Source organism: Rhagoletis pomonella, unplaced genomic scaffold, assembly GCF_013731165.1.
Source record: "Rhagoletis pomonella isolate Grant_MI unplaced genomic scaffold, Rhpom_1.0 Rhpom_scaffold_00001, whole genome shotgun sequence".
NCBI lineage: Eukaryota > Metazoa > Arthropoda > Insecta > Diptera > Tephritidae > Rhagoletis > Rhagoletis pomonella.
This window is the reverse complement of record NW_023458555.1, coordinates 97203527-97216164: the sequence shown is the minus strand read 5'-3', so window position 1 is coordinate 97216164 and position 12638 is coordinate 97203527. Positions and strand designations below refer to the sequence as shown.

General features: G+C 39.7%; 2 protein-coding genes across 2 annotated transcripts in view; one reads left to right on the top strand and one right to left on the bottom strand.

Moving 5' to 3' along the window:
• Nucleotides 1–5300: 5300 nt before the first annotated feature.
• LOC118734513 lies at nucleotides 5301–5783 on the bottom strand. The gene has a single exon (XM_036464235.1). The coding sequence runs from the start codon at nucleotides 5781–5783 to the stop codon at nucleotides 5301–5303; it is 483 nt and encodes a 160-aa protein (XP_036320128.1).
• The window catches only part of LOC118734502 (28S ribosomal protein S5, mitochondrial), a 76868-nt gene continuing 70013 nt past the window's right edge, over nucleotides 5784–12638 (top strand). Inside the window, exons 1-2 of the mRNA XM_036464224.1 lie at nucleotides 5784–5793; nucleotides 8982–9080. Coding sequence (XP_036320117.1) covers nucleotides 5784–5793; nucleotides 8982–9080 — 109 coding nt within the window. The remainder of the gene's footprint in view (nucleotides 5794–8981; nucleotides 9081–12638) is intronic.

Genomic DNA, 12638 nt, shown 5'->3' with positions numbered 1-12638 from the left:
TTAATATGTCAAGTGCTGGATTAAATGTTATAAACAAGCTTCCTACTAGTTTTGGACCCCATTCTAAGCCTAGTTTACGGGACTCATTCTGCGTTTCGGACGTAAACAGCGTGTTACACTTTGCCAACTTTTTCTTAGTGGTGTGAGCGATCATGATTTAATTTTTCTTAGCTATAATTTAGTGGTAAGACCCATTATAAATAGTTCGTCCGAGTACCTGTATACAAGAAACTTTAACGGAACCAATGTCGAAGGCCTAGCTAATGAAGCTTCAGCCCTTCCTTGGAACGACTGATGTTTTTTTGCCGGTATTAACGACATTTTTCCAATTAAGTCAATTATCTTTTTGATAAATATATTCCACTTAGGAAAATTAAAGTTCATAGAAACAGGCAACCATGGTTCACTAAGAGGGTACTTGAGGCGGTAAGAGCTCCAAACAAAAGCTATCTTTTCTGGCGGAAAAACGCGAATGAAGAAAATTGGGTGGCATATAAACGTGGGTCAAAAAGATGTTATTTTCAAAACCAACTTAATACTAGTCTTCCTCCGAAAGTTCTGTGGAATAATTTAAAACAGCTTGCAGTCAAATCTAATTTGAAATCTGAGTGCGTGATCGATGTTGAACCCAACAATTAAATTACCTGCGGAGAATGCTATTTTTGTGCCCAACGTAAATATTTCGTATGATTTTAGCCGCAGATTTAACGTACCTAGTATTACCGAATCTGAAATAATACCCTACATTCTTTCAATTAAATCAAATGCTGTCGGAGAGGACCAAATAAGCCTAAGTATGATAAGGCTCGTTCTTGCTTACATCATATTACCCTTAACGCATATTATAAATTTTTCGCTAACTTCACTTAGATTTCCTGATGCCTGGAAAGTGGCTAATATTATACCTGCTGCGAAAAAAAGTAATGCCTCACAGCCCTGTGACTTCCATCCAATCAGCATTTTAGCGTCTTTATCAAAGATTTTCGAAAAAGTATTACTGAATCAAACGATGAAGTACCTGCTGGAAAATGACCTTTTATCTGAAAATCAATAGGGATATCGCAGGGGACATAGCTGCTCAACCGCTATGCTCAAAGTCATGGAGGACGTTCGACCTTCCTTCGATAAAGGCCACCTAACAATCCTCACCTTATTGAACTTTTCGAAAGCTTTTGACACTGTCGGCCGCTGTGGTGTAGTGGTAAGCAGTGCGCGCTTTCACTCATCAGCACATGGGTTCAAGCCCTGGCCAAAGCAACATCGCAAAAAAATATAGAAAAAAGGGTTTTTCTTAACAGCGGTCGTCCCTCGGCAGGCAATTGCAAACCTCCGAGTGTATTTCTGCCACTCTGAAGCTTGGCCAAACACTAACATATGAGTAAGCGCCAATCTATTTTTATACTATATTTTGACACTGTTTTCCATAGAAATCTGATTCGAAAGCTTGACACATATTTGGGATTCAGCAATGATGCAGTGAAACTAATTGAAAGCTATTTGACTAATACACATGAAAGGGTTGTTTCTAGGGATACCCGCTCTAGCTTAACACCAGTAAAATCGGGTGTACCGCAAGGCTCTATTCTTGGTCCGGTATTATTCAGTTTATGTATGAATGACTTAGAAAAATGCTGCAAAAATGTATCAATTCATCTTCATGCTGACGACGCTCAGATATACCTCTCTATCCCTCTAGGCTTAACAGAAGACTTAGTCTTCCGAATAAATGAGGACTTACAAGCTATTTCTCTGTGGTCGAAAAATAACAGGCTTAACCTCAATTCGTCCAAAACGCAGGCAATTGCTGAATTGGGAGTGTTGTGAAGTATGAGAAGATTGTTAAAACACTTGGGTTTACACTGAATCAAAATGTAACGTGCATTGATCATGTTAATGCATCAGTCAGCCGAATGTATTCTGTACTGAGACAATTATGGAAAACAGCCCACTGCATTCCCAAAGATGTCAAACTTAAGCTTGTTAAAATGCTATTGGTACCAATAATATCGTACCACGAGTTAATATATGGTTGTCTCGATAAAGAATCGCTCGGAAAATATCAATTATTATTTAACAATACCGCTAGATACAGATGCGTGCAACTAATTAGCAACGAAATTCAAAACGATACTGCTTGCAAATTATGTTTATTTTTTTAGTTTTAATAATTTTCATTTAAAATATATTTAAAAAATTTTTAATTAGAATATTTAGAAAATTTTCGGATATGCAGTTTTGTAGCTCATTCAATTTTAGAAAGTGCAAGTTTCAAGTCGCTAAAAATTACCGTTGATTTTTTAGATTTTTTTTTGTGGAGGGTGTTGCGCATTTTCTTTCATATAACTCATGATCAAAATATTTTTTTACATGGAAAAAAATCCGCAACACCCTCGACAAAAAAACTTGAAACTTGCACTTTATTATACTAAAATTGAATGGGCTACAAAACTGCATACCCGAAAATTTTCTAAATATTCAAATTAAAAATTTTGAAATTTTGATGACAATTTTTTGAAGTTTAATTAATTTTTTTTGCAATTTGTGCAAGCTTTGCAACTTTTGTTATTGTGGTTTCTGATATAGATTGAATTATATTTTAAGTGAAAATTATTAAAAATAAATAAAAAAACATAATTTGCATGCAATATCATTTTGAATTTCGTTGCTAATTAGTTGCACGCATCTGTATATATATATCAAGCGTAAATTTAATCACATCTCGGAGTTTTCGTGCTGATCGAACGAATTTTCATTTGGTATTATGGCGCTCATTCGATGAAGAATAGCGCTATTGTGAATTTCGCTCGTTTAGGTTGTTCACAATAGTAAATTTTTCACTGCTGAGAAGCTTTGTTTACAGATCGAGCAAACTAGATAGAGTGGTTATACATATGTACATATGTAAATTTGTGCAAATTAATATGAAATAAAAAAGAAAGTGAGTGAAGTGAGGGCCTATATTCTTTGATCGTCGTATGGTGTTATTAATATATAAAATAATCTACACCCGTTGCCCGAAATACCTCTTTTCGAAACTGACGTTTGCACAGTCAACTCGCACATGCAATCTTATTGTACCTTATTTTAAGTATTCAGTTACATCAAGAATGTTTTTTGTTAGAGCCGTACAGTTGTGGAATTCGTTTCCAAGAAAACTAAAATCGGAAACTAGTCCAAAGCGCTTCAAATCGGCTGTGTTCTTTCTTCTCAAACTAAATCCTGTACCATCTTATTACAAATTTTTGTTATGTTGGTGATGAATCGCTGCTAACTCGTCCCTGGGGAAGTAAGCCGGCTTAAGTCTGTCAATGGACACCGTCACTTGTCTTGATCCAATCAATATTGCATACGTCTTGGGGTACCTGTTAACTACTAGCCCCTCGTACGGCGATTTCAAAGGCTTACGGATAGTGTCATCACGTAAAAACACGTGACTGCAGAATCTCATGTCTTTTGGCACGAAAACAGCATGCTTTCCATGCAGTGAAGTTGGCGTTGGCCTAGCCATTTCGAAATGTCGCAAATCCCGCAGGAAACTCTGCTCATCTACAGGCGTGTTGTCGTCGGCCTCCAGAAAGCCGCTGGGTAACCGGATAGGTTGTCCGTAGAGCATCTCTGCAACGGATACGCCCAAGTCCTCTTTCACGGCCGTTCGTAAGCCTAAAAGCACGATGGGTAGGACGTCGACCCAATTCGCGTCTGCAGCGTGACATCTGAGGGAGGCTTTCAACACACGATGCCATCTCTCCACCAACCCATTAGCTTAAGGGTGGTAGCTGGTTGTATGGATGTGTTTGACGCCTAATAGCTTGGCTAGTTGTTTGAACAGCGCACTCTCGAACTGACGCGCCTGATCTGTAGTAATGTACTTCCTTCGGTTTCTTCAATGCTATGATGCCCCTTACTTCCTGAGGCAGTGGTTTAATGCCTTTGCATGAGACCAGATGGCCCAGAAACTCTACCTCCTCCCGGCCGAGTTGACATTTCTCACTGTTGATAATTAAGCCCTTCTCTCGGTAGCGATCAAAAAGCTGACGGAGATCTGTCGCGTGCTCCTCCAGTGACGTGGAGGCGACGAGGACATCATCGAGGTAGGGGAAGGCGAACGGCAATCCCATTACTGTTTCATCAATGAAACGCTTGAACGTCTGTGCTGCGTTTCTAAGTCCGAACGTCATATACCTGAATTCGAACAAGCCGAACGGCGTGAGGATGGCGGTTTTCGGAACGTCTGCTGGGTGTACAATGATTTGGTGGTAAGCCTTTTTACAATCAATTCAGAAAAAATAGTTTTTCCATACAAGTCCCCTCCGAAATCTTGAATATGGCGGTCTGGATAATTGTTTGACAAGGTCTTCGCATTCAACCGCCAATAATCACCGCAAGGCCGCCACTTTCCATTCGCTTTTTGCACCATATGTAGGGGACTAGCCCATTGGCTCTTCGGGCGTTGGCAAATTCCTCGTTCTAATAAATACTCGAATTCCTCTTTTGCAACTGCGAGCTTCTCGGGGGAGAGTCGGCGCACTTTTTGTACCACAGGGGCACCTCTCGTCTCAATAAAATGTCGAACGGCCGTCGATGTTCTGTCCGCCCGGAGTGAATCGTTGCTGCGGTCGGGGTACTGCGCTAATATCTGCTGAAATAAACTTACCCCTCTTAATGAGATGATGCTATATGGAAGTTTCATGATTTGGCAAATCGATCGGACGCTCGTTGTTCTATCAATGATCGCCTTACTCTTCATGTCCACCAGAATCTCGAAATGTTTTAAAAAATCAGCACCCCATATAGGGTACCCTACGTCAGCAATTACAAATAACCACGAAAATTGTTTCCGCAAACCCCGGTCTATACCATACGCTTAGTACCGTAGCGTGTTGTTTGCAGCTACCAGCGTCATAGGCGCCCTCGATCGCTTGTCGTTACAACTTTTGGGTACCACTGATATCTCCGCACCCGTGTCTACAAGAAACTTTAGTGAAGATGTCCTGTCTCGGACATAAAGGCGGCTGCAGTTATTATCAGCCTCCGCAGGAGCCGCTTTGAACGGAGGACTGATTAGTTTTCCGAACGTTTCTGACCGAAAACACATGGCTGCCGGCATCGTGTTACATTTTCACCAAAAGAGCGGTGATACCAACAAGTGTCGTGTGCTGGTTGAGTTGTCGTCCTGCGCGAACTGGTAGATGACGTTGTACCCGAAACTGCATTGCTGCGGTTCCGTTCCTCCCTGACCTTGCCGTTATTGCAGCTACGCAGGTGATGAATCCTCGCTGGGTACACCGACGACTTCTATGTTACCATTTGCCGTTGCAATCTCCATGATATTCGGCTTTCTTAGCCAAAGCTTCGATATCGCCCTCGAGTGTTGATAAAATCTGCTGCACTTGTACAGGCAAACGTCGCAGCCACAATGATTTCAAAACGTCTTTATCGACTCGCTGACTTGCTAAGTCTTTCATGTCACGAAGCAAAGTAGTAGGTTTCTTCTCGCCCAATTCGCAACCTTCAAATAAGCGTTTGAGACTTTTTTCGTTCGACTCGCCGAATTCAGTAATCAGTCTTTGCTTTAATGCGTCGTACTTGCCACTAACAGGTGGTGATGAAATTATGTCGGTAGCGTGAGTGAGAACTGCTGAATCAATTTCAGCTACAATTGTGTAGTACTTCGTCTCATCGGCCATAATCCCTGCTCGCACAAACTGCGCCTCCACCTGTGCGAAACACATGCGTGGATCAGGCTTCCAGAACGGTGGCGGCTTGATGGAGAGCCGTGCCATATGGAAAGAAGTAATAGCGTCTTCTTACCTATCTTCACCTTAGTTCACCATATTATGTTCTTAGCGGGGCCACCAGTTATAGAATCATTACTTCTATATGTCTTTATTAACTTAGAAATTAAACAAATATAAGTTGCTTATATACACGGAAAATGCTGATTCTGTTAGCGTCGCTAGCAAACACGTTGAATGAATGAAGTTGGTTTCAGTTAGTACAAACGAATCTCAAACAGCTCTGTTCGTCTACCGCGGCTTTTGATGTTGCCACTTAACTACTGCGACAAGTGTTAGGGTTGGTCCCTACACATATATTCTTTAAGCTACCAAAATTTTATTATTATGTAATTGTTTTCAAATGTGGCATTGTAAAAGACTATGTCTTATATGTGCATTTAAATAAACAAATTGAATTTAATTGAATTATTCGAATGCTTTCGATTAATCAATCAACCGATTATTAACTATTTCATTATTATATACCGTACAGTGCCTATTTTTGGACACAAATTGATCGATCCTTCAAGTGACGCTGCTGAAAACAAGGGCGCACTAGGTTTTGGCATTTTTTGCAGCCTTCTGGTCACTCGACGTTTGGCTTTATCCACCGGAGGATGCAGAATGAACTGCCGGCTAAAATAGCTCGAGCATCTCTCCGGGTCCGACGAAGCGTGGTCAACAAAGTCTATCTCGACTCTGTCGTCGCGCTTCGTCGGGTTGGACAACGACCTCACGGTTGACCAAAGCTTGCTCACACCAGAGGCGAAGTTGCAGGTCTTCAGATGCTCTTCCCATTTCATCCGCTTATGTACGTTCACAAGTTGCCGAATCTCCGTATTGAGATCCCTAGTACGGGAATTTCCGGGATCGGCCTGACGAAGGTTGTCGCGCTCATCAGCTAGAACAGCCGCTTCGGCAGGAAAATTCGGACGTGGATCCTTGATACATCCTGCTGGGATGAAGCGAGCTGCGGTAGCGGTGACAACCCTGCGGAACTTACGTTCACCTACATGAACGTCGGTTGGTATGGGTAGTGCAGTGAAGGCGCCCTCAGTAACATCCGTGAAGCCTTTCCAGTCAGCTTTGGAAAAGTTGACATAAGTCCGGTGATCCACGGAAGCAAAGTGGGCAGGTTTATAAATCAAGATGACTATGGGCAGATGGTCTGATGCTATAGTCAGCATAGGTCGCCATGATACGCTGTTTATCAGACCAGCTCTGACAATTGTTAGATCTGGCGAGCTGCTGCAGCTGCCCATAATCCTGGTGGGTGCGTCGTCGTTCATTGTGCAGAATGTCGAATCGTCTATCTGCTCAGCCAGATGAATTCCCCTACGATCATTTGACAGGCTTGAGTGCCAGAGATCGTGTTGCGCGTTAAAGTCACCAACTACAATACGGTTTTCACCTCTGAGTAGCGCACCTATTTCAGGGTGATATCCTGCCGGGCAGCTGGTGACAGGGGGTATGTATACGTTAAATATTTCGAGCTCAACATCGCCTGACCGGATAGCAATACCCTGATATTCTAGGATGGTATCCCTGCGGTCGATGTCTGCTTCAATGAGACGATACTGCACGGTGTGGTGCGGTGTGGTGTGGTGTGGTGAACATAATTTTTAATTCGTTTTCGACGGTCGCCGCGTGAGTGCCTGCCTGCCAGCCAACCGTTCTGCGTAGTACATATATTTAAGAAGTGCACAGTGTATTTATTAATGTTCATGAAAATAAAGTTGTAAAACCCACTGGGTATCTTCCTGTACGATTTTAGGTGTCTTTTAGGAGTTCTGCAACGCCACCAAAGCTAATTTCGGTGCTCCATTGATTTACAAGAAATTCGCAAAAATGTGTTGGTCGGCTAGCTTAACGTTAACCTAGCTGACCAGTATTTAAAGTTTTTGTCTTTAATTTTCGAAATATATGCAGGAATTAGGTTTCTTTTAAGCGTTCTTCAACGCCACCAAAGCTAATTTCGGTGCTCCATTGGTTTCGAGAAATTCGCAAAAATGTGTTGTTCAGCTAGCATAGCGCTGTTTACCTAGCTAACAAGGCGCTTATTCCCAGCGATTTACAAATCGCACAGAGACAAATTATACATCAAATTAAAGTGCTCGATCTGAAACTTTGCACAAACGTCGCAGATTTAAGATCCATTAAACCATTTTCGAAATATTTGCGTCGAAAGATTTTAAAATTTTTACATTGAGCAAAGCAGTGCTACGTTCATTTTGATAGGCAGCGTCTCAGCGGGACTTAAGAGAATGAAAAATTGTTCCATTTATTCGCTTTTTTCTCTGTTGCTACGTTTGGAAGATCTGCATAGAAAATGGTCCCTTTGGCTGTGTACATACACGACGTTGTTGCATATTCATACATTCATACACACTATCAACAACTACATCGCTGCAGCGCTGTGGTCTTTATTTTGATTTGAGCATTGTTATGTTCCATTTATTCGTTTTCGTCAGTGTTTTCTTCCATATCGAGCAAAGCATTGCTACGTTCATGCGAATGTGATACAGCGAAAGATCTGCAATACAAAAATGTTGCTTTTGCCTCTGTACACATATACCCATACATAAATCTTTTATTGTTTATTTCGATGTTTTTTTCTGAGACAAATATGGCTCTATTTTAATTATAAATCTATATATCTATATACAATCGTGCTGAGACAATTTACATCTCAAACTTAGGTGCTCGATTTGAAACTTTGCACAAACAATTCAGATTTAAGAATCGTTCGAATTATGTACATACAAACATATTTGCACGGAAAAAATTTTTCTATTTTACATTGAGCAATTTTAAGATGTAAAACTGAACCTCACATACGCACTATTCGTATGTATGAACATAAAAATAATTGGGCAATTCAGAAGGTGTTGTGAAGTTATATTTTCCTAACAAAAGTTGTGTTAAAACACGACGGTTGTGAACACCTGTTACGATTATTTATTATATCTCAGCACTTAACCTCACATAACACCGAATAAACATAGGTTGCAGAGTTGTATCGTCATGTGTTATTTTTCTTCACAAAACAATAACAACATTTTTACAACTGTCATGAAATATCATGACTTCACGACAAACACGACAAATACGACACCTTGTGAATTACCCAAATAGCATTATTTTTCCCGCCAATTAGTAAAACGAGTTAGCCAAATTTTTCCTCAACACAGCTCGCTGTTTGAGGGTTCGGCTCAATCCGTCAACAAATAGCGCGGTCATTCCAGTTTTCACTTTATCGAGCAAGGACGCCTATCAGCCACCACCCTTCATCACACACCAAAGGTAATATTGTAAAATATTCTAAACCACACGCTTTCAATAAACACCTAGCACGTAGTTATTAATATAAATCTCCATCTGTGTCTTTTTTCTTGCATTATTTTCATTAAAACATTGATGCCCTGCTGGAGTTGCCAGCCACATAAGCATCAGTGTTTCCACGCACTCTCATTTTCAATTGCCAACAACAACAATTTTGAACAATTTTATTTCCTTATTTTTAATTTTGTATAATTTTGAAATGCTGGAAAACTGAAAAAAATCCTGGCGGACGAACCGAGGGATCGGCAAAGTATTTTACACTCTCGATAAATATGCGTTTCAGAGAATTATTTTGTGGGTAAGAGAAGGGCGAGAACTCTCGCCTGACTCAAAAATTAAGAGATTATTTTGCGAGTCGATTAGGTATTTGAACCTCAGCCTGGTGTAATTAATCAAGACCACTTGAAGGATCGATCAATTTCGTGTCCAAAAAATAAGCACTGTACGGTATATAATAATGAAATAGTTATTAATCGGTTAATTGATAAATTCAATTTATTTATTTAAATGCACATATAAGACATAGTCTTTTACAATGCCACATTTGAAAACAATTACATCATAATAAAATTTTGGTAGCTTAAAGAATATATGTATACTAATCAGTTGTTAAACGAGTTTTTGACATTTCATATATTTTTCAGTCGAAGAAAGTGGGAAAGAAAAATGTGTAATAAGATGGTACAGGATTTAGTTTGAGAAGAAAGTATACACAGCCGATTTGAAGCGATTTGGACTAGTTTCCGATTTTAGTTTTCTGGGCAAAGAATTCCACAACTGTACGGCTCTAACAAAAAACATTCTTGATGTAACTGAATACTTAAAATAAGGTACGATAAGATTGCATGTGCGAGTTGACTGTGCAAACGTCAATCGACGATCAAAGAATATAGGCCCCTATTATGGGTTGCATTCGATCTTCGACTGTGGTCGAAAGTGCTGAGCGAATGAATTTTCATTTGGTATTATGGAACTCATTCGGTGAAGAATAGCGCTATTGTGAATTTCGCTCGTTTAGGTTGTTCACAATAGTATATTTTTCACCACTGAAAAGCTTTGTTTGCAAATCGGGCAAACTAAATAGTGTGCTTATACATATTTATTTTAATTTTTGCAAATAAAAACGAAATAAAAAAGAAAGCGAGTTTATAAAAACGTGGTAAAAATGAGTACAGCGGAGTTCTGGGTGAACGATTCGTAAGAGGATGAGAGCTTAGAAAACTGGTCAGGAACAAAAAACGTTTAAGAGAGTTTAAGTGTAGTCTTTCGAATAAATTTTGATATGACAATATATTTAAGAAATTTTGTGATCCGAATCTATTTAAAATATATTAAAACTATAAACAGCTCTATGATTTTGTTCTCAGAGATCGTGCCAACAGTGTATTGGGATTTTCTTTCACAAGTAAAACCAGCCTTTCGAGCTTGTGTTCAGTATTCAGACGTTAGAACGGCATCAAATTAATAAAAAATGTTCCAAATTAGTGTCTAGCCGCCAAAAAGTAAGAAAACAACTGACCCCATAGAGGCTGCACGCTTCTTGGGGCTGCCGTTAGTGGAACTCGACGACAATGACTGAGATATCAGCCGATCTGGGCGGGGTTGTTGTAGCCGCTACAACAACAACAAAACAAATGCAAAATCATAAAGTTTTCACAATTTTCTAACACTTCGCTACACCAACGAAAGCGAAATTCTGTTCGACAGAAAATTCGATACTCAACGAAAATTTCGACACGCTTGCATTGCTCATAATGCAACTTTCACTTTCGATCTTCGATAGCCAGCGATGCGTTAACATGATCAATGCACGTTAGATTTTGATTCAGTGTAAACCCAAGTGTTTTAACAATCTTCGCATACTTCACAACACTCCCATTCAGCATGATTGGAGAAACAATATCAAGAGTGTAGGGATATGAGATAGGGTAATTGCCTGCGTTTTGGACGAATTGAGGATAAGCCTGCTATTTTTCGACCACAGAGAAATAACTTGTAAGTCCTCATTTATTCGGAAGACTAAGTCTTCTGTTAAGCCTAGAGTGGTAGAGAGGTATATCTGAGCGTCGTCAGCATAAAGATGAATTGATACATTTTTGCAGCATTTTTCTAAGTCATTAATACATAAACTGAATAATGCGGTACACCCGATTTTACTGGTGTTAAGCTAGAGCGGGTAACCCTTGAAACAACCCTTTCATGTCTATTAGTCAAATAGCTTTCAATTAGTTTCACTGCATCATTGCTGAATCCGAAATACGTGTCAAGCTTTCGAATGAGATTTCAATAGAAAACAGTGTCAAAAAAATAATATAAAAATAGATTTGCGCTTACACATATGTTAGTGTTTGGCCGAGCTTCAGAGTGGCAGAAATACACTCGGAGGTTTGCAATTGCCTGCCGAGGGACGACCGCTGTTGAGAAAAACCCTTTTTTCTATATTTTTTTGCGATGTTGCTTTGGCCAGGGCTTGAACCAATGTGCTGATGAGTGAAAGCGCGCACTGCTTACCACTACACCACAGCGGCCGACAGTGTCAAAAGCTTTCGAAAAATCCATTAAGGTGAGGATTGTTAGGTGGCCTTTATCGAAGGAAGGTCGAACGTCCTCCATGACTGTGAGCATAGCGGTTGAACAGCTATGTCCCCTGCGATATCCCGATTGATTTTCAGATAAAAGGTCAGGTACTTCATCGTTTGATTCAGTAATACTTTTTCGAAAGTCTTTGATAAAGACGGTAAAATGCTGATTGGCCGGAAGTTACAGGGTTGTGAGGCATTACTTTTTTTCGCAGCAGGTATAATATTAGCCACTTTCCAGGCATCAGGAACTAAGTGAAGTTAGCGAAAAATTTATAATATGCGTTAAGGGTGATATGATGTAAGCAAGAACGAGCCTTATCATACTTAAGCTTATTTTGTCCTCGCCGACAGCATTTGATTTAATTGAAAGAATGCAGGGTATTATTTCAGATTCGATAATATTAGGTAAGTTAAATCTGCGGCTAAAATCATACGAAATATTTACGTTGGGCACAAAAATATTCTCCGCAGGTAATTTAATTGTTGGCTTCAACATCGATCATACACTCAGATTTCAAATTAAATTTGACTCCAAGCTATTTTAAATTATTCCACAGAACTTTCGGAGGAAGACTAGTATTAAGTTTGTTTTGAAAATAACATCTTTTGGACTCACGTTTATATGCCACCCAATTTTCTTCATTCGCGTTTTTTCTCCAGAAAAGATAGCTTTTGTTTGGAGCTCTCATCGCCTCAAGTACCCTCTTAGTGAACCATGGTTGCCTGTTTCTATTAACTTTAATTTTCCTAAGTGGAATATATTTATCAAAAAGATAATTGACTTAATTGGAAAAATGTTCAACTTTTTCGTTAATATCGGCAAAAAACCAACAGTCGTTCCAAGGAAGGGCTGAAGCTTGATTAGCTAGGTCTTCGACATTGATTCCGTTAGTTTCTTGTATACAGGTACTCGGGCGAACTATTTATAATGGGTCTT